We start from the raw sequence: 26595 nt of genomic DNA on the forward strand, positions 1-26595 counted from the left end.
CCAAGCTGGCAATATCACTAAGGTGCCCTTTTGTTCTTCAGCATATTCTGCTCTTACGGGGAGACACTAGCCATGAGGTTAGGAAGGTCTACAGTGTAGGCACCAGGTACCACTGTCATCAGTGCTGACCGACGTGCTGCCAGCACTTGATATACCAGGTCCCTGGACACAGCAGGCACCAGGCATCATTGTCATCATGCTTACCAGTGTCTTGCCAGCACTTGATACACCAGGTGTCTGGACACAGCTGCACTGAGCACAGCTGACCTGCACACTGCTTCTCCCATTGCCTCTAGATCCTCTCACTTCACTACTGACATCAGTCAGAACTTCCTCGACTATCAGTCCATAGCCTTCTTTGTTCCCAAGTCCTGCCTCTAGAATCGAACTATGTCTTTCCAAGGTGCATTCAAAGACCCTTTATAATCGCCAGCCCAAGACTTCCTGCTCCAGTAAAGCCAACTGGCCATCTGCAGTCCAATAATTCACTCTCTCTCTGCTCTTCTAAACCTGCAGGCACACCAGAGTCACCTGGGGCTGGCGGGGTGGGAGGTGGGGGCCGGGTTTTAAAAAAACCCAGGCCCCATTTAAATTATACCAAAGTGGGCTCTGGCAAGGATACTTTTTAAGCCCCCAGGGCAATCTAATGTTCAGCAAGGTTATGAGAACAAGCCGGCGCACAGGCCTTCCTTTTACCCCTCATGTCCTGTCTCAGGCCCGCAAGATCACCCCGGGGAAATGAAAACCCTAAGTTACCACTTCTTGGTTAATAACAGAAGTATGTTTTAATATTCTCATTGTTTTTATCCCATTGTTTACTCACTGAAGTTGCCTTGTAGATTTTTTTTAACAATTAAAAAATCATAACCTCAAGGCTAAGAACTGACTTGATATACGTAGCTGTATGTACATCCTTAATTTTGAATTTTGCTTGTTTAACCTGACCTCTCCAGTAATGTGCCTGCCTTCCTGACCCTGTCATAATTCTCCATATAGATACACCAAATTGGCTGTCTTACCCAAGTTGTGGTAGAAGTTAACACGTTATACAGGTCGACCTGGTATCTTACACACTAAATTTTGCTTTCAACCTCTGCCCGCAACGTAATCCTGCCCCTCCCGCTGCTCCCCAGATTGCAGTCTGAGCAAGCTCCTCCCCAGCACAGGCAAGCAAAGTGCAAGTGCGGAAACGACTACTGCCCAGTTTGGATGAAGAGAAGCACCAACATCCAGGAAAACTGTCTAACTGGCCGGCAAGTATTTCTCCTGTATCCAGTACATCAACGCTTTCTTCTTACGCCTGCAATATATGCTTCAAAGCACTTTTTAAAAAAAAATTGCAACAATCCCTACTATTTCCAAAACTTTTTCATCACCCCAAACAGAATCCAAGCACTTTGAACTATCTCTGCTCATTTAATCCTTACAACACCTACGTCAATCAGGTAAAGCAGGTACTATGCTCAGACTACAGGTGAAAAAACGGGAGCAAGTTTAGAACCCTGCCTCCTTAAGTCCATTCAAGAACCTTTTCATTATAATAATCCTTATTCTTATGAAAAGCATTACAATCACATTTTAAGTAGTGTTATTTCATTACATGGAGTCCCTGGGTGGCACGAATGGTTACATTTGGCTGCTAACGGAAGGCTGGAGGTGTGAGTGCACCCAGAGTGCCTCAGAAGGCCTGATACTTCTGGAAAACCAGCCCCTGAAAACCCTGTGGAGCACACAGCTTTCTTACACACATAAGATCGCTGAGTTGAAATTGTCTAGACAGCAACTTGTTATTGGTATTTCATTATACAAAACGTACAGGGAAAAAAAACCACTGAATGACCCCACTATCCACAATCATTGTTATTTTGATGTGTTTTCCTTTTATTTCCCTATCCTTAAAAAAATGCAATCTACACCTGTAAAAAGTTGAATTGGCAAAAGTTGTGTGATAGACATATTTACAATAATGACAAAAAAAAAAAAAAAGTAGCTGCCAAGGCTGCTTATGTACAACCAAAATCCTCATGGGATTTGTTTCTTGGTTTGGAGATTTAGGGTCATGGTTTCATGGGACATCCCAGCTAATTGGCCTAATAACTTGTTTAGCGCTTCTGTTCTACCTCCTAATTCGTTGAGTAGTGCCTGGGGTCTTAAAAGCTTGCAAGCGGCCACCCAGGGCACAACAATTGGTCTACTCGCCTGGAGCAACAGAAGAAGAAAGGGTGTCAGGAATAGAAGGAAATGCAATGTGTGGCTAATAACATCCATGAATGCCTGCATCCTTTACCATGAGACCAGAAGAACTGCATGGTGCTCGGCTACCATTACTAAACGCTTTGACCAAGGAGTCTATAGAGTCCTGATCAAGAGGGGGAAAACGCAGAACAGAATTGCAAATTCTCCTGGACTCCAGACCTTCTGGAGCCATGAAGGCTGGATGAACCCTAAAACTATTGCCCTGAGATAATCTTTAAACTTTAAATCAAAATATCCCCTGAAGTCTTCTTAAAACCAAACAATAGTTTATAATGTCTATATTGAGCATTATGCTCTTTTAACATCTATATGGAATCAAACCGTCAACCACAATTTGAAAGACTAGATAAGAACTTTAAAGCGTAGTGAATTTATGTCAGTGGGTGAGGAACAACTCGGAAAAAGTGAGAATGGTTGCACAACTCAAAGAATGTAATCAGTCACTGAGTGGTACATGTAGAAACTGTTGAATTGGCATAGGTTTTGCTGTATATATTCTCAACAAAATAAACAAAATTAAAAAAATGCAAAGGTATACTGCATAAACATTTAAGATAAAAATTTTATAGTCTTGCTAGAAATTTCTGTTTGTAGTTTTGGAGCAATTATGGTTAGAATGGAACTTTTTATTCCGTAATAACACACATCTCTCCAAGGTGCTTACTCTGCCATGTTGGAGCAATCACTCAGTAGGGCAGAATCAGGAGAAACAAGACAAGGAAAACATGACCCAGGAAGTAGAATCTTAAATTCCACAACTGTTTGATCTTCACATTAGTATCAGAAAAAGTTGGGTGGTTGGCCCTAAATTGAGTGTGGATGCTAAGGTCGGGCCAGAATCCTGTACTCCATCCTACTCGAAGTCTCCCACAGACCACTACTTACCAAGCACACTGTGCCTGGCAGCACATGGCCCACTCCTGGGTAGCTTAATTTTTAAATCTATCAAGATTCTACAGTGAATTCTGGCTTTGCTAGTAAACAAACACAAAGCCACATAACCTGAGCTTTTAGCTAACATTTTATTTGAAACGTAACCTGGCAATCTTTAGATCATTGCAGCCGCCTGCTTGTAAGGCTTCTCTGACTGGGCTGTAGCCATCTGCCCTCTTTGGTGATGGGTGGTTTTAGGGTTAAAGTAATTGTTTTGAAGCTATTTAACTGACCAAGTTGACACACATTAATTCTCTGTGTGTGTGTGTGTGATCGTGGCCAGGGCTAGTCATTGAAAGAGAAGCTGGGGCAAGAAAGGGAGGAAATTACAAGAAAGGGAGGAAAGTGGCAAATTACCGCTTTTACAAGACCTCTTAGTAGCCCCCTCCCAGGGTAGCCGACCTTTCTGTGGTCTGATATAGAAAGAGGAGCTGGGTCAGTTCTTCCTCAGAATCTTAACTAAGAAAAGCAGAGTGTCGGAGCCACAGTGTCATCATGGCACACAGACAGCTAGGGAACCGTGAAGTACAGAATTGACAGAGTAAGAGGGCACTAAATGGACGCAAACAATGACAGGAGGTAAAGAGCTGAGACATCAAGCAATCGTGGTCAACAAGCCAGGGAGGAGCCGCTTCGTGGAGTGGCCTGTTTCTTGATACTTTCCACTTGGAATTCAGCTTAGTCTTACCACCTTCTCCCTGCTTGGTCCTGTAAAATCTTTCCTGGCAGCCACCATACTGAGCACCATCTACGTGTTGGCCTCTGTGCTCAACACCTTACATGGGTTTCCTTCTAAGCCCTAACACCTCTGCAACATAGGTATTACCCCTATTTTACAGGCAAGGAAACTAAGGGGGTTAAGTAACACACCAGTTATGCAGCCAGTGATGAAGCCAGGATTTGAATCTAGGTCCAACTTGAGTCTATGCTTGTAACCATTTGGCTGTACTAACCCAGGCACATCCTTATGTGAAGACCCTATGTGCTCCCCGACACACATCCCAAGATGAAGAATGGCCCTGTGTATAAATCCTATGACAAGTAGTGGCCACTTCCTTGGTGACAAGAACTAGAGTGAAGAGAACAGGGTCATAGGCACCCACCAAGCACACATAACACACACAATGATATCAGAGGTCCTCTTCCTAAGAGTTTTTCTTTTTTTTTTTTAAAGGCTTTTACTCATTGCTCCTGAGCAGTCCTCAGGCAGACGCTGAAGTTGTTTTTTTATTGTCTAAGAGGCTAAGATAGATTGGGAGGGGAGGGTCTGCCTCTTCTCAAGAGGAATGTGAGCTGAGGAAGTATTTGAGATCTTAGGTCCTTTTTATTCACAAGGCTTCTGCACACTGAGACAGTGACTGTTCCTTCCCAATATTCCGGAGGGTAAGGTGCTGGCTGAGATGAGCATAGACACCCACACCTCTTCAACGTGCTCTGAAGAGAAGCCCAGCAGAGCCCCCCAGTGGGGACTCCGCAGACTTCCTGATTAACGTTGAGGGACGTCATGTGGAGCACCGCTCTGGCTAGAGCCCAGCTCAGGTGTTTCTAGCGTCAAGCCAGCAGAATAGGATGAGAGTTGCCGCCTTCTACTTTCTGTACAAGCAGTCACCTTCCATTTAGTTCTGTGGCTGAACCAGAGGTTCATTCAATGGTGCCAACGGAGGCCTTTGTGGGCAGAGCGGATCTGGTTACGTTCCACACCGGGATCCGCTGGTCACTCCAACGCTCAAAGAGGTCGAGACGTGATAAAGCTGACTTCTCAGCCCAGAGGCAGACTGGGGAAAAGCCCATGTCTGGGTTTTCCTCTTTCCTATCTTGCATGGTCATGAAAACCTTCCTCTGGTATTTCTTCAGCTCCAGAGTTAAACACACAGTTTCTCTCAGGAGCCCTTGATGGGCCAAGAGGTTCTTCTCCATGCTGAACTTTTCAGTGGGAGCTTAGCTTCTCTCTCATTGATCCATTGTACGTATACACCTTTGAATCTTAATCTCTCTTTAGAGCTGGCCTGGAATTCCACCTGGTGGGGATCAGTGTAGGGTACGGAGAACAGAATCATCAGAGCTGAACGCCCTGGTTTGTCCCAGGGCTGAGGATTAGGGTCAACATCTACCTCCGTGTTTCTGGGGTGGCCTGCACATTCCCTGTCATTCAGCTTCACGGATCTTACTTAAAAGATGGATATTTGAGCTGTGTTCACTCTTTGCCAAAGTTTGGCTCCCTGCTGGCTACAGTTCCTTCCAGAATGGGTACAGAAATTACCTGCAGCATTTTACCCACAGGTCTTTTCCACTGATAAGCGCTGAGTGAAAAGGAATTTTAGATGTTGTCTAGTCCATCACCACACCTGGTACAGGAATTCCTCCTCCCGCACACACTGACACATTTGAATCCCTTCAGAAAACGGACTGGCCAGCTGGTGAGCGCTTTCATTTGTCTCCATTTTCATGAGGGTAATCAAGGTGCACCAGGGCTGAGTCTAACACTCAAGTTCCTAGTAAGTCACCCATTAGGCCGGAACCCTGCCTTTGGGATTCCCAGAACCCCCGAGTTTTCCCATGGTGAGGGTTTAGATTTTGGCTAGAAAGCTTTTAATCCTAATATGCTGGGGTTCTGCCCTTCATCTGTCTTGGTTTGTTCTATACCCTTGGGCTTCTTCCATCACCTCAGAGTGTAAGTTATGACAGCAGGCCAGGTCTCACACGTCTATGTCTTCCATGGTTTCTGGTACTGTGAATAGCACGTAGCAGATGCTCTACGATTATCCTAAAGAGCAGCATGTTCAGACAGAGCATTCCCGGAGCAAAGCCAGCCAAGGGCAGCACTTCTTCCCAGGCTGGTTACGCAGTTAGGTGGGTGAAGGCAGGGCCAGGTGATGAGAAAGAGTGCCTCCCTCACCACTCCATCAAAAGTGTCCTGTCGAAAACCTCACGGGCCTGGCTCCAGGCATCTCAGGAAGACTCAAGAGAAAAAAAGGGGCGCAGGAATAAACAGCCTTTCTGCCCACAACTTAGGGCTTCTGCCTGTTCTTCCTGTCTTCTCCCTCAGGCTTGAAGCAAAACAACAAATCAAAATGATTTCAGTCAAGTTTGTGCAAGAACTTCTCTGCTTTGATTTTGCTGTTTTATTTGGTTTTGCCTGGATAGAAGCCAGAGATATAGACAGGATTTTGGCAAGAAAAGGAATGTATCACAAGATGATTTTATTTTTTTAGTTTCCAGAGGCTCGCTTTTTCCCCTTCAACAGCCTCCTTTTGAAGATGAAAATGTGAGCTCAGTAAAGGGAAAGGGACTTATACCCAGTCACAAAGTCACCTGGGAGTAGGACCAGGCTCAGATGTTCCCAGGTGACTGAATGACCCTGACAGAAGAACACATGGCAGCCAAGGTCCCTAAAAGCAAGACGAGCAGCAACAGCCTGTCCTTGTCTATGCACAGGTCTTAGCTCTAAGTTATCTACAAAGTTCCTCAATCTGTCCACTGTCAGTGGGGTACAGTTGGAGGGGGTGAATGTACACTCTCTCTGGTGCCTCAAGAAAGCTGTTACCACACTGTTATCAACTCACTACCTAGGAAGTGGAAGCTGAGAGTCTACCAGTGCTCTCTGAAACTCCATACCGCTTCTGGAAAGTTCTGTGATCTTTTCTGCTGATGGCTGTCAAGAATATCGGACATCAGGAATGGAAAAGCCAACTTACTGGCATGGAAAAGGTAAGAATTGGATATAAATGACTCTAAGAAACACCTTTCAGACAAGTTTTAGGCTGTTAAGTCAGTGACATGCCAGGTATTTCTCTGGAATCTCTAGCTTTTAAAGCTGAGGCTGAGAACATTTTCTTAACCCATTTCTTAACCAGAACCTTGGCAAAGGTATCTAGAAGTTTAAATGCCAGCGAAGAGCCTGAATGCTTCAAATCAAGCCAGTGAAAGTAAAGAGCTGCTCTCCTTAAAAAGCTTTGAAAGTCAGACTTCTTGTTCACCCAATATTAAACAAAATGTGTTAGAAGAATTAACCTAGGAAACTTAGGAAGATAGTTTTGAATTATCATGTTTTAGGGAAAGGCAGCTACACAGGTTTGTGAGCAGATCTTAGCTGGAATCAAGAGAAGCGTGGAAGTCACATAAAAAGTGGCTTAATGAGCACCTTCTTCCAGCAGCCACCTAACCTATCAAGGAATTACAGAAAGGCTTTAGTTAGTGGTTCTCACGTCTCATGATGGGCCTCGAGCTCTGGAGGCCCTCCTCGTGTACCAGTCTCTACCTAGAGTCGCCATCTATCACCAGCCTGTCATCCTGTGATGAATCACCAGTGGCCACATCTTCCTTTTCAGCCTCTCTACAACACCAGCACATCTCCTCGTGTGATACCTCTGAAAAGATGGGGGACATCGGGCTGGCTCCTCTCCAGGTCTCTCTGGGCTTCAAAATGTAGTGTTCCTGCAGCGTGGTGAGAGAACTCACGCCCATCCTGTCAGAAGCACAAGACCTCGAATTCACCGATGTGCCAGGTAATCACCAATGCAGGGCAGGAGGCTCATGGGCTTTCTCGCGGGCTTCCTGCCTGCTGTAAGCTTAGGGAGCCATGAAACGACAGGGTCACAAACCGCCCCCTCCACTCCCGTCCCCATACCAGTGGCTGGCCTCTAGACCCGCAGTGTTAACACCCAGGCCAGGAGTCTCCGGCTCAGTTATGAGGGGCCCAGGGGGGTCAGGCGGCCGTGAGGACCGGTCACCATCACCCGCACAGCCGCCACAGTGGCCCGAGCGCAGGTGGTCCTTGAGGGTCTGTTTGTAGCGGAAGCTCCGGCCGCAGTGGGCGCAGGGGTAGGGCCGCTCGCCCGTGTGGATTCGCTGGTGCTTCAGCAGGTGGTGCTTGCGGATGAAGCTCTTGCCGCAGAGCGCGCACGGGAAGGGCCGCTCGCCCGTGTGCAGCCGCTGGTGGTTCAGCAGGTGCTCCTTGCGCATGAAGCTCTTACTGCAGTCGGCGCACGGGTAGGGCCGCTCGCCCGTGTGTATCATCTGGTGGCGGATCAGGGCCGAGTGGCCGTTGAAGTCGATGCCACATTGGGGGCAGGAGAAGGGCCGCTCCTGGGCGTGACCCCGCTGGTGCAGGAGGAGGCTGATCTTGAGGCTAAAGCTCCGGCCACACTGGGGGCAGCGGAAGGGCCTCTCGCTGGCGTGGGCCCGGCGGTGGCTGGTGAGCCGGGCCTGGTCAGCAAAGCGCTTGGGGCAGTCGGGGCAGGGGAAGGGTCGCTCGGCACTGCTGTGCACCCGGAGGTGGGAGGTGAGCCGAGACGGGTGAGTGAAGGTCCGGGCGCAATGTGGGCAAGTGGGGGGCGGCTCGCGGGCAGGGTCCTGGGAGGCACCACCGAGGCTAGCCGGCTGCGGAAAGTGCTTGGGGCATGGGGTGCAGGGTGGGGGGCATTCCCCCGCATGGCTGCACTCCTGGGTCGGCAGCGTGTCCCGGCTGAGGCTCTTGCCGCAGTGGTGGCTTGAGAACACCTGCTCTCCAGGGGGCGGCGGCAGGGGGTAGCTCCCCAACTGGGTGAAAGTCACCGGTCCCTCAGAGGCTTCAGTCAGGTCAGCGGCTGGACGTCCGAAGGGTGTCATGGGTGCGGACTGCTGGCCTTTGAAAGTCAGATCTGGGAAGGCGTCCTTTGCCGCGGCTGCTGAAGGAGAGGGGAAGGTGACAGGGACCTCAGGGCACAGAGGTGCGCCAGCAAGGTCTTCGCCTTTGACCGCCAGCCCCTCCTCTGAAAGAGAGGACAGAAGAGTTATGACTGAGCCCAGTGGCCCGCCAGCTCTGACAGGCTGCCTCTGCCCTCGGCTGGCCCGGGCAAGACCCTGAAGAGAGGCTGAGATCAGAACCAGGCACCTGGTCACAGAGAAGCCAAAGCTATACCTGTTAGATGCTCTCTGCTTGGGAAACAAGAGCCTTGGTGTCAATCTTCCCAGCCCATGTCTCTCCTCTGCCCACTCTGCAAGGTTCTCTGTTGTCCACTGCAACAAAGCCTAACGTGGCATAGCTACCTATTCCTGCCCCTCGGGGCTCCACCAAGTGAGTCTTCCTTGGTGTCAGCTGTCTCCAGACATCACCTACAAAAAGCACGGATTGTGCTTCCACATCTTGGCTCATCCTGTCCTCCTGTGGACTGCACTGCCCTCCCTCTTCTCAAACCACACCCAGCCCAGCACACCAACCTTCCAGGGCCCACTCAGCTTCACAGCCCTCTTTAGGCCTCATCTAAATGCCTAAACCAAAACAGATGCCTCTTCTCCAAGCTCGGCATTTTTCTTATAGAAATTGTTCACCTCCCATCCCGGCACTTAGCAGTAAGTATGCCTGGCATTGACACGTGTCCCCCACGTGAGCCTCCCGAAAAGCAGAAATGTCGTGTTTTTCATTCATGTCTCCCAAAATCTAATAGAACTCAGGAGAGATGTTGAATAACAGGCTGCGTTCATGTGTATAAACTACCAGGTGTATAAACTTACAGGAGATTCTCCTCCTGTAACTCAGATGGCAAAACGCAGAGGGTGCCACACATCAGGAGGAAGGGCTCTAGTCAACGTTTCCATCTGCTCCCCTCTAGCAATGTTCCTGTCTCCCCACCCCACCCTCATTTTTGTTCTATCCTTTCCACATGATCTTCAAATATTCTTGTCTTTCCCCATCCTCTCGCTTTTGTACCCACTTGTTTTTCTTCCTCTGACAATTCTAATTTGTCTTTGCACGTAAGTGTTTTCTTGCTTACAATTTATGTTAATAAACTTCTGGCTTCATTTCTAACTTACTCATGCTGGACTCCGTCCCCCCACCTTCCCTCCACAGCCCCATTCCAGCCACCATTTCTGTGTCCATCCTGGCCTGAGCACCCCTTCACCACATCACTCACCCACATAGGCACTTGAGTACAGGTCACTCTCCTTGGACTCCTGCGGGGCCCCAGCCTGAGGCTCCTCCTCTTGTTTGATCCAAGAGAGAATATCTGATGTCGAAATACCAGGTTCTACTTGTGGGAAAAGAAGAGAATGACCTCAGGGACTTGAACCAGAAAGCGAAAATAATCATGTTGGTTTGCTGATCACTAAGTTTTGCCTAAATATCTATTTCCAACTGAACTACAAAACTGAACGAGCCTTTAAAAAGATCCCTGAGTTCATGTCTTCCAAACTAGAAGGGCTCGATAATGGACTCCCAGTAATTATTATTCCACCTGAACTTTTTGGGTAATGTTGGAGCTGAATATTAAACCCATAAGTGACCAACTAGTAGACAAGCACACACATACACACACACTAATGGTCTGCAGTTCAGTCTTAATAACAGAGTTAAAGGAGAAATTCAGAAAATCTCAAAAGTACATTTTTCTGTGTTCTCCCATTCACGGCTACTCTCTACTAATTGCATGAGATTTTTATTAAACGGAAGACTAGGGGTGGATAATCCCTTCCCCACTCACCTTCGCTGGGGTCTGTCGGAATCTGACTTTCCTCTGGCCCCGCCTGGCCCCCTGGGTTATGTTCTCCTTCTGGTTGAATCTGAGATAAGACATCAGGTTGATTCATGGCATAATCTAGGAGAGGAAAAAGGGGGCATGACAAAGAGAAGACTGATGAGGACAACTTAACCCCAGCAAGGCTGAGGTTCACAGTCCCACCGACATGTCTTTTGGACTCCACACTACTCGTTCCCGTTGGTTGCCTCCCACTGTGATGACATCCACCCGGGAGAGCCGGTCAGAGAAGATGTCATGTGTGGGAAAGGCGCCTGGGCTCCTTCAGTACTGCCCGCTGCCACTGTCACTGAGTAAGGGCAACAGTGTGCCTTGGGGCGAAATCAAACTCCTTCCAAGGATGCCCATGGAAACCCTAACCTTCCCTCTCCCCCTATGGTTGGGAAAAAGGAGAGACATGATCTCCTATTTAGCAAGGATGAGTTGGTCCTCCCTGGCCTGAAAGTAGAATCTGAGGTGTGTGAGGACAGAGAGAGACAACAAGGACATAGAGGAGGGGGAAAGCTGAGCTCCCTGGAGCTGCCGGCACCTTAGTCAAAAGGCGCCAATTCAGCCTCACCCATGGAGACGAGAGACTCGTAGTTGCCCTTCATGATATTCTTGTACAGTTCCTTTTGCCATTCTTCTAATTTTTCCCACTCTGGAGTAGAAAAGAAGATGGAGATGTCATCGAATGTCACAGGTACCTGAAATTACAACGACTGGGGTCAGTTCCTCCCACGGCAATTCAATCATTTGATAGATCTTTACTAAGTGCCTATTAGCTGCAAAGTGAAGTACTAAAGGGACACATGAAAACTAAAGTCACAGATCTAACCTCCAGGAGTTTGCAGTGTTTTCAAGGAGAAAGGTCATAAACCTTAGTAACGTGAGTTTTGGAAAGGCAGAGGATGTTACTTATACAGTCACTCACAGGGGTATAAATGCAAAGTAGTACTTAATTCATACAACATATTCTGAATATCACCTAAATATGTTTGTCCTAAGCACTAAGATTATAAAAATATGGTTTCTGCCCTAAAGAGCAATATGACTGCATGCCAAATTAGTGTCATGGAAACAACTTTTGTCAACAGAGCTATAACAGGGCTGTGATGATTCCAGAAGAGAGAGGACTCCATCAGATTTAAAGGGCATTGTCAACAGAGCTGTAACAGGGCTGGGATGACTCCAGGAGAGAGAGGACTCCATCAGTCTTAAAGGGCATTGTCAACAGAGCTGTAACAGGGCTGGGATGACTCCAGAACAGAGAGGATGCCATCAGTCTTAAAGGGCATTGTCAATAGACCTATAACAGGGCTGGGATGACTCCAGAAGGGAGAGGACTCCATCAGTCTTAAAGGGCAGGGAGGCTATGAACAGGCCTGGGGGAATGGGAAAAGCATTGAAGCAAGGAGATTGGAGAGCACGACAGAAGGCAATTATGGATTCTGCCTGGATGGAGTCATGCCTCCATGGAGGAAATGCCTGAGACTACTTGACAGTCTATATACAAAACAGAAGTCCCCACCTCCCAGCATAGGTTGGTGTACACACGCGCGCGCACACACACACACACAGTTTAAGATGTTGCTATTGTTGTTAGGTGACCCTAGTATGACAGAAGGAAACACTGTCCAGTCTTGTGCCATCCCCATAACAACTGTCATGCTTGAACCCCTTGTTGCAGCCACTGTGTCAATCCATCTCATTGAGGGTCTTCCTCTTTTTCGCTGACCCTCCTTTACCAAGCATGATGTCCTTCTCCAGGGACTGATCCCTCCTGACGACACGTTCAAAGTACGTAAGATGAAGTCTCACCATCCTCACCTCTAAGGAGCATCCTGGCTGTACTTCTTCTAAGACAGGTTTGTTCCTTCTTCTGGAAGTCCATGGCATATTCAATACTCTTTGCCAACACCATAATTCAAATGCATCAATTCTTCTTCAGCCTTCCTTATTCACTGTCCAGCTTTCAGATGCATATAAGCTGACTGAAAATACGGTGGCTTCGGTCAGGCGCACTTTAGTCCTCAAGGTGATATTTTTGGTTTTTAACACTTTGAAGAGGTCTTTTCCACAGATTTGCCCAATGCAATACGTCATTTGATTTCTTGACTGCTGCTTCCATGGGCATTGATTGTGGATCCAAGTAAAATGAAATCCTTGACAACTTCCTTTTCTCTGCTTATCACGATGTTACGTATTGGCCCGGTTATGAGGATTTTTGTTTTATGTTGGGGTGTAATACATACTGAAGGCTGTGGTCTTTGATCTTCTTCAGTAAGCGCTTCAAGTCCCCTTCACTTTCAATAAGGAATGTTCTGTCATCTGCATAACACAGGTTGTTAATGAGTCTCCCTCCTAACGTCCCACTCTTCTTTACATAGTTGAGCTTCTTGGATTACCTGCTCCTCATACAGACTGAATAGGTATGGTGAAAGGCTACAATCCTGACACACACCTTTCCTGACTTTAAACCAGGTAGTATCCCTTTGTTCAGTTTAAACGACTGCCTCTTGGTCTATATATAGGTTTTGCATGAGTACAATTAAGTGTTTTAAGATAAGTGAGGCTAAAGGGGTATAAGAATCAGAGAACAATTATTTTAGCTGCGCGATATTAAGGAAGACATCTGGAAAGGCTTTATGAGAGGTGCCTTTTGAACTGGACCTTTAAGGATGGGAAGGTTATTCTAAATGAGGTGATGTGCCCCAAATAGGAGAAATTACGGGGTATGTACAGGGGAAAAACAATTCATTTAGTGTGCCCAGAGGGTGGGGTGTGGAAAGGGGAGTGGTGGGAAACAGGGAAGATGGAGTCAGGCGAAGGGGTTTGGATTTTATGTGGCTGGTAGTGGAGAGCTGAAGAATCCTGAGCGTGAGGGTGGCCTGCTTCTACCTGGGATCTGGGAATAGACCAAGAAAGAGCCACATTATGGACTGAATTGTGTCCCCCAAAAATATGTATTGTAAATCTTAACTGCTATAGACCTCTTTAAAGCTTTAAAAGGCAAAGATGTCATTTTAAAGACTAAGGTGCACCTGACCCAAGCCACTGTGTTTTCAATCACCTCATATAAATGTGAAAGCTGGACAATGAATAAGAAAAACCAAAGAAAAATTGATGCCTTTGAATTATGGGGTTAGCGAAAAACACTGACTATACCATGGACTGCCAGAAGAATGAACAAATCTGTCTTGGAACAAGTACAGCCAGAATGCTCATTAGATGCAAGGATGGTGAGACTTCGCCTCACATGCTTCACACATGCTATCAGGAGGGACCAGTCCCTGAAGAAGGCCATCATGCTTGGTAAAGTAGATCAGCGAAAAAGAGGAAGATCCTCAACAAGATGGGTTGACACAGTGGCTACAACAGTGGGCTCCAACATAATAATTGTGAGGATAGCACAGGACCAGGCAGTGTTTTGCTCTGTTGTATATAGGGATGCTATGAGTCTGAACTGGCTGGATGGTACCTAACAATAACAACAACCCTTACACCTGTGATTATAATCCCATTTGGGAATGGGTTTTCTTTGTCATGTTAATTAGGCAGTATTAGTGTAGAGCGTGTCTTAAATCAATCTCTTTTGAGATATAAAAAGAGCAGATTAAGCAAACAAGCAGAGATAGGAGAAGATAGATGCCATGCCCGAGATCTCTAAGGAACTAGGAAACAGATGCTGAAAGAAGATGAGGTCCTTCACCAAGACCCCACAGAGAGAGAAAGCCTTCCCCTAGAGCCAGCGCCCTGAATTTGGACTTCTGGCCTCCTAAACTGTGAGAAAATAAATTTCAATTTGTTAAAGCCATCCACTTGTGGGGTATTTCTGCTTTAGCATCATTAGATAACTAAGACAAGCCATGAGGGTGCAGCCGCAGTGGGAAGAGTGCAGGACAGACAGGCCAGATTCCCAAGGCAGGGTCAAAGGAGGCAATGCTCTCTGAAAGCAGGGCCCTGTCTTCCGCACACCAAGCCACCACAGCAGTGAGTGCAATGTTGGGTGCTCGCCAGATGTTTGTTGAATGGATGGGCATTTAGGGCATTCACAAGATGGGGAGCTCGCTGTTGTGTGAGATGGGGCGGTCTTAGTCATCTAGTGCTGCTATAACAGAAATAGCACAAGTGGATGGCTTCAACAAATAAAAATTTATTCTCTCACAGTCTAGTAGGCTAGAAGTCCAAATTCTGGGTGTTAGCTCCAGGGGAAGGCTTTCTCTCTCTGTCGGCTTTGGAGGAAGGTCCTTGTCATCAATCTTCCCCTGGGCTAGGAGCTTCTCAGTGGGTCCAAAGGATGCACTGCTCTCCTGGCTCTTGTTTCTTGGTATGAGGTCCCCGTCTCTCTGCTCGCTTCTTTTATATCTCAAAAGAGACTGACTTAAGACACGGGCTAATTTTGTAGAGTCACTCCTGCCTCAATAACATAACTGCCTCTAATCCTGCTTCATTAACATCATTAGAGGTAGGATTTACAATATACAGTAAAATCACATCAGATGACACCACCGTGGACAACCACACAATACTGGTAATCATGTCCCAGCCGAGTTTACACACATTTTTGAAGGACACAATTCAATCCATGACATTCCAATCTTTGGTCCCCCAAAATTCATGTCCTTGACACATGTAAAACATATTCACCCCACTGTATCATAGCAAAAGTCAGCTTCAAGTTCAAAATCTCATCTGCAAAATTCCTCTTCATCTGTGAAATCTAGAATACAAGTTATCTGCTTCCAAAGTACAATGGTGGAGCAGGCACAAGCCAGACATTTCTATTAGAAATGGGAGAAACTGGAGGAAAAGAAGGGATAACAGGCACCAAGCAAGTCAGCAGAACACATTACATTAGCCCTCAAGGCTTAAAAATAATCCTCTGCTCTCTGAAGCCATTTACACAATGGCTTGCCCTCCAGACTCCAGGTACTAGCCACACTCTCCAGATTCTGAGTGGAGTACCCTTGGCCCTGGGCTTCAGCTCCACCTTCCAGGCCCAAGGGCAACTCCATTCCTCCACTCCTTTGAATTTGGGCAGCCCCATTTTCCTAGTTCATCTGAGTGGTGACTCCACCCTTTGAGACCCTAGAGGTCATGGCCCTATCCTTTGAAACTGAGGCAGCTCTCCTTCCTGTGTTCCTTGTGTCTTCAGCTTCTGCTTGCCGGTTCCTTGGCCTCTCAGCCCTTGGCCCTCACCTCCCATGTCTGCCCTGCTGGGGCAAGCGTTCCGAAGCTTTTTAGCTTTACCAGTAAGTGCCTGTAGGCACCCCACTCCACCAGTAAACTTTGGCCAGAAGGCACTCAGTTCTCTTGCTTCGTGGGTCAGCTCCGGTGCTGTCTCAGGCTGGTCTCCTGGTTCTGCTGCTGCTGCTGTTTTTCTGTTGCCACTTCTCATCATCTGCACCCTCTCCAGTGTAATAGCTCCCCTCACTGCCTTCTGTGGCCTCACCAGAACTGCTTTCCACATTCTTAATTCCATTAACTGTCTCTTCAAGGTAACCTAGGCTTTTACTATTAGGCACTTTAAAACTCTTCCAGTCTCTACACAGTCACAGTTTCAAACAGCTTCCACATTTTAGGTATCTGTTAGAGCAGCACCCTACTCCTGGTACCAAATTCTGTCTTAGTTATCTAGTACTGCCATAACAGAAATAGCACAAGTGGTTGGCTTCAGTAAACAGAAATTTATTCTCTCATAAAAAAAAACAAAAAACAGTCCCGTCGAGTCGATTCCAACTCATAGCGACAGGCTAGAAGTACAAATTCAGGGCATCAGCTCCAGGATAAAGATTCTTCTCTCTGTCAGTTCTGGAGGAAGGTCCTTGTCATCAATCTTCCCCTGGACTAGAAGCTTCTCTGCACAGGGACCCTGGACCCAAAGGACGCACTGTTCTCCTGGCTCTCATTTCTTCAAAGTATGAAGTTGCCCTGTCTTTTTGCTCGCTTCTTTCTTTTATATCTCAAAAGAGACTGACTTAAGACACAACCTAATCTTGTAGATTGAGTCCTACCTCGTTAATATAACTGCCTCTAATCCTGCTCCCATTAACATCATAGAGGTAGGATTTACAAAACATAAGAAAATCACATCTGACGACAAAATCATGGAGAATCACACAATACTGGAAATCATGGCTGAGCCAAGTTTACACACGTTTTTGGGGGACATGACTCAATGCATGACAGGTGAAAGGAGGCTTGGCTGTACTCCTCTACTAATACCTCCTGTCATGGATTGAATTATATCCCCCAAAAAATGTGTGTATCAATTTGGCTGGGCCATGATTCCTAGTATTGTGTGATTCTCTTATATGTTGTAAATCCTCCCTCTATGATGTTAATGAAGGAGGATGGGCAGTTGTGTAGTGAGGCATGACTCAACCTGCAGGACTGGATTAAGTCTTGAGGCAATCTCTTGAGATATAAAAGAAAGAAGCAAGCAGAGAGACAGGGGGACCTTAAACCACCGAAAAAACAGTACCGGGAGCAAGAGTATGTCCTTTGGATCTGGGGTCCCTGCACCTGAGAAGCTCCTCGACCAGAGGAAGATTGATGACAAGGAACCTTCCTCCAGAGCCAACAGAGAGAGAAAGATGTCCCCTGGAGCTGACGCCCGGAATTTGGACTTGTAACCCACTAGACTCTGAAAGAATAAATTTCTCTTGTTAAAGCCATGCACTCGTGGTATTTCTGTTACAGCAGCACTAGATGACCAAGACAGATAAGACTACATCAGATGACAAAATCGTGGAGAATCACACAATACTGGAAATCATGGCCCAGCCAAGTTTACATACATTTTTAGGGGACACGATTCAATCCATAACAGGTGGTTCATGGGTGAAAAGAGGCTTGGCTGTACTTCTGGTCCCCCTCTACTGATACTTCCCCTCCTAGAGTTTTCATAGTTCTGTGCGGGTCCACTACCTAATTCAAATGACTTGCCGGGATGGTCAAGTAAAGGGCAGCAGGAACTTTATCTCTGAGCTGCCCTATCTCTTGGTGAGGACTCTGTGGTAGGGGACAAGAGCACTCAAATAGCTGAAACTGCTTGGGGTGACCCCAGTGTTATTCTGGTGGCCCTCTGTCACTGAGGACCCCACCTGCTGCTGCAGCAGCAGCTGGTGAGCAGCTGTTTCAGAGTGACCTGCCTGCACCTTGGTGGAGTCAGCTCTCCAGGGCCAGGACCTCCACTAGAGGTCAGTTCACCTGACAGTATTCAGGTCCTGGAGCTCTGATCCAAAAAAGAACACATTCACAAGAGACAGAATAATAGATAAGGATGAAGGTATGTTTAATTTATATTAGAACGCCACCTGGCCTGACACCAGCTGTTCTACTCAGGGATCAAAGCATGGTAAAATAGATTATTTGATATTTATAGAATCGCAGCAGGGAGCTGGTTCTCACATCAGCTGCACTCTGCTATGGGTGCCACATAAACTGTCGTTCACTGCAGGGAAGCTGACTGTGAACTTAGCTAGGTAAATGCTAACATTTTCTTCTTCTCAGTGCATTTCTAGACTCCATATGGCCTGCATCACATATTAACTTACCGTATTTTACAAGAACACTACTTATTGGTATTTTATGGGTCTTAACATCCTCAAAAAAAAAAAATTTTTTTTTTTTTAACATCCTCATCATCATAAACAACATATCCCTTAAGATTCTAAGGTCTATACAATACTATTAAGCAACTGATCTTTTCCTAATTAATTCATTTGTGTCAGCTTCTTCTCCCCAACTATATTTTCTGTTCCTCGTGGGCTAGAGCCTAAATCACTCCTCTTTATATCCTGCTCAGCACCTCAAACCACACAGAGTGCAAATATAGACCTCAGTGAAGAAGCTTACTTCTATCTTACCTCTACCTCACTACACAACAGATTTGTGGTAGCTTACAGCAAAAATACATCTGATAAAACAAAGACAAAATGGGAACACAGCATCAGGGAGGGCTTCCTGTTCAAGACTGTGAATTGAGTACAACGGATAACCTCTCCTCCCAGAACTCCTCTGAAATGACAGAATTAAGATCAGAAGGGACCACATCCATAACAGCATGAAGAAGGAGAGGCCAACAATCGGCGTATGCTTTTAATAAATTTCTCATTGAGGCAGAAGATAGGAGTGTGCTGAGGTCCAGAACTAAGTGAGGAAGCCGCATCTCCGACTATGCACAGGAGGACTGCTATTGAGGAATCCACAGAAATTCCAAGCTCAAGGCTGGCAGATACAATGAGTAAGAGTAAAAAGTATGAACCGAAGTGTGAAGGCCTATCTTTAGAACAGCAGGGCCCCCTCCCCTGCTACCCCGTTCAGCCCTGGCAGAGCTAGGTAGCAGTGGCATTTACCCCAATGCTGAAACCGAAGACCTCATCTCTGAAGGAGTGTAATAACCTGCCTGGAGACAGCATGGGGTCCCAGCAGATGTGGGAGATTAGCACACCACCTCACTCCTCTGGCCTCTGGGTGGCTACTGAACTGCCTCGTTGCTCCTTGCCAGGGCACCTTAAAGTGAAGCCCACCTTTCTTGAGCTGCCAGGGAGACAGCCCTTCTTGGAAAGGAAAGATCTGTTGGTTAAACAATCTACATGGTGCAGACGAAACATGCCAGCAAACATCCAAGGATCACCCAACATTCAAAGAAAACTAACAGCACCAAAAGACGGAACACTACAAATGACCCCAGAGGGATGGCCCTCTTCCAAGCCACTTGCACCCCTCCTGCTATTACAGCTGCCTTGGTATTTCCTCCCTGCTTCTGTTCTTGCCCCATGGGTCATCCTCCACAAATCAACCACAGTGGTTCTTTTAAAATATAAATCAGATATAATTCTGTCATAGATTGAATTGTGTCCCCAAAAAATATGTGTAACAATTTGGCTAGGCCATGATTTTCAGTATTGTGTGAAGGCCATGATTTTCAGTATTGTGTGATTGTCCACCATTTTTTCATCTGATGTGATTTTCCTGTGTGTTATAAATCCTACCTCTATGAAGTAATGAGGTGGGATGGGCGTCAATTATGTTAACGAGGCAGAACTCAATCTACAAGATTGGATTGTGTCTAAGCCGATCTCTTTTGAGATATAAAAGACAGAAGCAAGCAGAGAGACAGGGGAACCTCCTACCACCAAGAAAGTAGCGCTGGGAGCAGAGCACATCCTTTGGATCCAGGGTTCCTGCACAGAGAAGCTCCTAGTCCAGGGGAAGGTTAATGAGAAGGACCTTCCTCCAGAGCCAACGGAGAGAGAAAGCCTTCCCCCGGAGTTGACACCCTGAATTTGGACTTCGAGGCTGTGAGAAAATAAATTTCTCTTTGTTAAAGCCATCACTTGTGGTATTTCTATTATAGCAGCACTAGATAACTAAAATAAATTCCTTTGCTTAAAATCCTCCAACTTCTCCCCATTATACTTAAAGTAAAAGTCAAACTGTTTACCCAAGCCTTATGCCTCGCATTAGTGGTTGGCAACCCTAGTTGCATAAAGGACTTTAAAACTATCAATGCTCATGCCCTGTTCTGGGTCTAGTACATAAGTCAGAACCTCTAGGTGCACTGCCCCTCCAACAGGGATGGATTAACCAGTGAGCGAGCTACACACGGCTTACTTGTGCTTACTAATTTGTAGTGTACAGTTTCACCTGTTTTTCACATCAAAGGTGTGTTTACTTATAGGTTACTAAGTAAACACAAGTAAGCCTGTGCTTACCTTGCTTACTGGTTAATCCACCCAGGCCCTCAAAATTTAAAAAGCCCTCCAGGGGATTCTTGTGTACAGCTGGGGCTGAAAAACATGCCCCTAAATAATCAGGTCCCTTCCTCATTCATTTCTCCATCATGGTCCTATTCATTCATACCAACTAACTGGGCTTTTTCCTTTTCTGCAGTGTTCCAAGCAGGGCTTCAGACCAGTTCCTTCAGGTCCAAACCCTTGCTGAGAATTTGCATTTACAACATTTCCTGCTGAGAATCTGCATTTCTACCCCAGGTAGACTGAATCAGAATCTACTTTTTAACAAGACTCCCAGGTGATTCTTAAGTATAACTTCCTGGGAACTTATTAGAAATCCAAATTCCCAGCAGGGGTTCCAACCAGACAAACTGGTTTGAAGCCTGGTTTTTCTGCAGTCGACTCAAGAGCAACGGGTTTGTTTTTTTTGGTTTTCCAACCTTGTTTGTGCCTTAGGGACTTTGCACTAGCTATTCTATCTGCCTAGAAAGCTTCCTCATCCATCATTTAGGCTCAGCTTCAATATGAGCTCCTTTCTGAGAGCTTCTCTGACATCCAACCTCAAACAGATCCCAAATGGCACTTCTATCAGAGCACTTAAAAACATTTATTGTCTTGTTTGCTTTTACTGCCTTCTTTCCCCACTGAAACTCAAGCTCCAGGAAAGTGAGTTTATGTGAATTGTTCACACCTGTGTTCTCAGGAAAAACCCTGGTGGTGTGGTGGTTAAGTGCTATGGCTGCTAACCAAAGGGTTGGCAGTTCGAATTCACTAGGCGCTCCTTGGAAACTCTATGGTGCAGTTCTACTCTGTCCTATAGGGTCGCTATGAGTCGGAATCAACTCAACGGCACTGGGTTTGGTTTTGTTGGGTTTGGTTATGTCCTCAGGACGCAGATCAAGCAAGTAGTAAGTGTTCAAGAAGTATCTGTTGAATGAACGAATGAGTAAATAAATGGGCATGCTGGGAAACCAGCTACTCCAAGGCTGTCTGCCGAAGTTCACTAAGCGATGTTTATTTCCCTTTTATTAAGCTACTCCCTTCAGAAGGGCTAGGCCTTAGCAGTGAGGGCAGCGCACTTCTGCAAAGGATGCTGAAAGACAGGCTCTACACCAACAGGAGACCCACGTGATCCTAAGTCCTGAGAGTAACCATTTGTCTCCACATTTCCCTCTTTTGCACCAGAATTGCCACAAGGTCTAACAGACTGATTTAAACAGCACTTAGTTTGGTTTTTTTTTTTTTTAGTTTAGTTTCCACACCAAGCTTCTGACAGACAGGTTAACAAAGAAAAAAGTGATTCAGGGGTTACGAGTAGGAAAAGGCAAGAGAAAAAATCCATCTGGCAGGTAACCAACTTTGGACTGGAAAGAGTTTCCCAATCTGAAGATTGACACTTTAAATAGGCACTAAATTAAAAAGGAACACTTCCCTAATAGAAACATGCAACCACTTCATGGTTCCCAGCCTAAGACTTTAAAAGAAATAAAAATATCTAAGCAACTGATTGACTGAGTTTTTATCCCTAACTACTAGTCTAAGGTCTAGAAAATAAAACCTATTGTCATTGAGTCGACTCATAGAAACCCTATAGGACAGAGTAGAGCTGCTCCATGGGGTTTCCAAGAAAAAGCTGGTAGATTTGAACTGCTGACCTTTTGGTTAACAGCCAAACACTTGATTACTGCACCAACGTCTACTAGTACCACTTTACGGCCAGAAGTGAAGGTATTACCTACCTTTGGGATATCTCCTTTAATACCCGGGGGCAGCCGCAGGATCCAGAAGTTTCTGTTGCGTAGCAGATTTTCCATGTTCTCTAGCCGCCGCTGCAGCAGCCCGTACTCCTGCAGCAGAGTCCCCAGCACGGCCCACTTGCCCTCCAGCTGGCTCCCAAGCTCGGCCACTGTCTTTTCACAGCTGGCTAACTTCTTCTCTGCTGTCCCTGTCCGCCCTTCCAGGTGCAGGAGTCGCCGGCTGTGGACATCCACCTTTCTCTCTATGGCCTGCACGGCTGCCACCACCGTCCACAGGGAGATGGCTGCTGTCTGCAGGTGGGCATCGTTTGCTGCTGGGGGCGTGGGGAGAGGAAGGGGCTGCAGGGACGCCAGGCACTCAGAATCCCACTCAGAAGTCTGTGGGTGGAAAGATGGACAGGACACTGCGCATCAGAAGGAAGCCTGAACCAGAACTGAAATCCAGTCAGGGTTGCTTAACTGTCAGCCCAGATTAATCTAAAGAGTTTTACTGCTGCCTGCATAAGCCTCATCTGTCTGGAGTGCACTGGCATCAAAAACCAAGAGAACTGCTTTTATGGGTCAGGAATCAATTAGGTAAGATAGCGAATGGGTGCAACTGGATCCTTAAGAAGCATCCTGGTCTATTCTCTAGGATGTGAGGACCAAGAGCCAAGCGTCCAGAGCTCAGGTTGCTGCATGTTCTTGACCTCTGCAGAAGGCCTAAATGTACAAGGATCCTCTCCAGGCTTCACTCAGCTCTGTGTCCTCTGATAAGACCCTGACACACTTACGTTCTGGCCCTGGCCACCATCCTGTTTACAAACACAACCATGCCATTCAGTGGCAGTTGAATAAACTGAGAAATGTTGAGTCTGTTTTAAAATGTTTGAGGGTCATAAGACAGAGACAGAATAGATTTATTTAATCTGATACTGTGTTACTGCAGGTGGCAAAACTAGGACTAATGCGTGGAACTGGCTGTCCCATCACTAAAGGTACTTAGAGTTGTATAATAGGAAGAAATTCCTACAAATATAGGAGGTTGGACTAGGATTACCTCAAGGAAGCCTCTGACTTTATGAACTTGATAAACCACTCTCTGGCCACGACCTCCATCGTCCAGCTCACCCACTCCCTTGTTCTCATTTCACCTGATCTGCAATCCCATCAACAGTTCCAGTCCCTTGACTATCCCATTTGCTAGCCTGTTCCTGGCTTTGCTTTCTTCCTCAGTTGATCACTTGAGCCACCTTCAACCCCTTCACTTCTGCCTGTTTCACCTGCTCAGCTCACCATCCAGCCTTGAATCAGCCCGATCACTCTCATTCTGTTTCTATAAGCAGCTGGTAAGCCCTACCAAAGGAAACCATCAAACCAAACCAAAAACCAAACCAAACCCGTTGTCGTCCTGTCGATTCCGACTTATAGCGACCCTATAGGTCAGAGTAGAACTGCCCCATAGAGTTTTGAAGGAGCACGTGGCAGACTTGAACTGCCAACCTTAACCACTTAACCACAACACCACCAGCGTTTCCAAGGAAACCACACAACCCGGTAAACTGGCATCACCCACACACCAGTGGTCTCTAATCTCAGCAGGTATCCAACTGCCTGATGCCCTCCATGCTTCTTTCCCCATTCCATAAAATGACTACAAACCCTCAGTCCTCTCAAGCTTTCAGTACAGCACTTCTCAAACCAATGTGCACAAGAATCATCTGGAGGTCTTGCTAACATGCAGGTTTTGATTCAGTAGATCTGGGAGAAAACTGAGACAAGCACCCACGTGATACTGGTGCTGCCGGTTCAGGGAGCCTACTTTAAGTGGGAAGGCTCTTGTCCCTCTGGCCCCTTCCCTCACAGGAAATGACCTGGCTTCCTACTCTGAGTAGAAAATTAAGACCTTAGACCTAAATCCTCTCAACTTTCTCTTCTTTTCTTCACACCAATTCCCACTACACACTTACCAATAACATCCATGTTGTGTTCTTCCCTTCTCAAGGGAAAAAGGTTCATCCTACCTAAAGCTAATCTCTGCACCTATGAACAATGTCATTCCTCCCACCTTTTTTCAATCTCACCTCATTTTTCTCCATAAGATAGACCTGCACTGCCAATACAATAGTAGCCACTAGCCACATGTGACTACTAACCACTTAAAATGTGGCTAGTTTGACTGAGATGTGCTGTGGATATAAAATACACACCAGATTTTGAAAACTCAGTATGGAAAAAGTGTAAAAGATGTCATTAATAATTTACAAATATTGATTATGTGTTGAAAAATTTGGACATACTAGAAAAAAAATTTTTTTATACTAGGTTAAATAAAATACATTAAAATTTTTATGTTTCTATTTTACTTTTTATATGTGGCAATTTAGTTATACATGTGGCTCCCATTATATTTCTTTTGGACATGATGGCACAGACACATGGTCATTTCTGTCACCTTCAAAGAAAAAAAGAGGGGGACTGGAAAAAGAGCTCCAGGAGTAGAGGTGGCACTCCCCTCTGCTCTATTCCGCCACATTACTACTGCTCCATCTCATTCCCTTGAGCTACCTCTCCTCACTTTCCAGTCACACCTCAGGAGACCGGTGTGCCCCTGACCCACCAAGATGGCTCCTTGAGGTGACCAGAAGCTTCCTGGCTGGCAAATCCAAGCAACTCCTTCCAGTTCTTACGCTGCCAGGCTCTTGGCTCCTCGTTCTAAAAGGCTTCTGCACGCAGGGGCTGCCTGGCCGCCTCTGCAGCCCAGCAGTGACCCGGTGCGTGAGCACGCCAGGCCTCCAGGGAACGCCTGCTGCGTGACCCAAGCCGTGTCTGGCCTGTCACGCGCGGGTGCTGTCCTCGCGCGGCCGGCCCACGCAGACGTCCCCGTACAGCACCGTGCCAACGGCTGACCGGGTGCAAACAAGCGGCGGCCCTCGGCCCCGCTTCACGCTTCCTTCTTTCAAGGGTGCAAACGCCTCTCGGCGCGGAAACCGCCACATCGGGGACCCCGGGCCTCGCGCTGGCGCACGGGGGTTTCCTCTCAGACCCGCGCCCAGTCCTGGCCGATGGAGGCCCCGCCGCCACTCAGGCCCCGGCCCGACCGCAGCGGCGCCGGGGCCCCCGCGCCCCCGCACCCCCGCCCCGGGCGCCCGACCCCTTCCTCCCGGGCCCCAGGTCCTGGTCGCAGAGCCTGCAGCGCCGAGACCGTTGGCTCGCCGCCGCGCGGCTGCGCTTACCGGGGCCGCCGCCGCCTCGGCCATGGCCCCGCGCTGTCCGCCGGCCCGAGGCCACCGCCTGCTAGGTCTTGTCCTCCTCGGCTGCGCCGGCAGCTCGGGGCGCGGGGCAGGAACGCGGCGGCTCGGAGCTCCGGGCGCCTGACAGGATCACCTCAGTCGGCCCGCAGCCGCCCCGCAGCCGGCGCTTGTGGCAGCGAGTGCGGTGGGGAACGGCCTAGACGCGCCGCCCTCCGCCCGCTCCCAGCGCGCCCCCTGCCGCGCCGGCGGCCCACACGCACCCGACGCCCCGGACGTTCCTGACGATCCCGACGCGCACCCAGCGCCCCGGACGGTCGTCGGTATCTCTTCCGCCGGCCTCGGCCTTGGCGGCTTCGTTTCCTTGTGTTGTTTTTTGTGGAGCCGAAGTGTGTTCTGTTTTTTCACATACCCCTAACACTCTTCAGCAGATGGTAGTTTGGGCCCAACCACAAACCAGGGTTGCTTTCTTCAAAACCAATAATAATAAAAAAAAGACAAACTCCATCGCCACTGATTCAATACCGACTGCCCCATAGGGTTCCCAAGGACCGGCTGTTAGATTCGAACTTCTGACCTTTTTGTCAGCAGCCCAACGCTTAACCACTGCTCCACCAGCACCCCCTTTTCTTCACAGAGGCCCACTAGGCGGGCCTCTCCTGAAGGGAGACGCCTGTGCCTCAGGGCGGCCAAACTGACAAAGGTGAAATGGGCGGAGTGGGGAGTCGATGGAACACAAGGGCCCACGTGAATCTGTGCACTAGAAGAAGGCGCCGAGAGCATTTAAAAAATGGCATGAAGAAGACATTACTTGAAGAAATTATGTGGCTGTACAGGTGGGTGTTTCACATCCTAGGTGGTCTGTTTCAGAACCAAAACTTATCCTACAGTCTTCCTTACATCTCATGTTATTGCACCTGAGGCCTGTTCTGGAAGTCTGGAATTCTTGGAGGTCAGGCAAAGAAAAAGCCTAAGGTTGTGGTTTGCTGGGTTTGAGCTAATGAACAGGAAAGAACAAAGTGTTACCTATGGAGTTTGTGTGTTTCAGGTAAAGAGAGTGTGTGTTATAGAAAGACAATCAGCATTTCAAGTTTATGGAAAATTAATAATATACACATCCAGGAAACTCAACAAACTCCAAATAAGATAAACACAAAGAGATCAACAAGCAGACAAATTG

General features: G+C 47.3%; 1 protein-coding gene across 3 annotated transcripts; it reads right to left on the reverse strand.

The window, feature by feature from the left end:
* ZNF398 (zinc finger protein 398) lies at nt 1-25594 on the reverse strand. Of its 3 annotated transcripts, none has more exons than XM_049894184.1 (6): nt 25401-25594; nt 22168-22563; nt 11263-11389; nt 10650-10763; nt 10083-10199; nt 1-8852 (listed from the first exon to the last, which is right to left on the reverse strand). In XM_049894184.1, the coding sequence occupies exons 1-6, from the start codon at nt 25422-25424 to the stop codon at nt 7783-7785; spliced, it is 1848 nt and encodes a 615-aa protein (XP_049750141.1). In that variant the 5' UTR covers nt 25425-25594; the 3' UTR covers nt 1-7782. The 3 variants fall into 3 exon arrangements, with proteins under 3 accessions (XP_049750141.1, XP_049750139.1, XP_049750140.1); XM_049894182.1 differs by having other exon boundaries at nt 1-8939; XM_049894183.1 differs by having other exon boundaries at nt 2-8939; nt 10083-10196.
* Nucleotides 25595-26595: the final 1001 nt, after the last annotated feature.

The sequence above is a fragment of the Elephas maximus genome, chromosome 8 (genome assembly GCF_024166365.1).
Source record: "Elephas maximus indicus isolate mEleMax1 chromosome 8, mEleMax1 primary haplotype, whole genome shotgun sequence".
NCBI lineage: Eukaryota > Metazoa > Chordata > Mammalia > Proboscidea > Elephantidae > Elephas > Elephas maximus.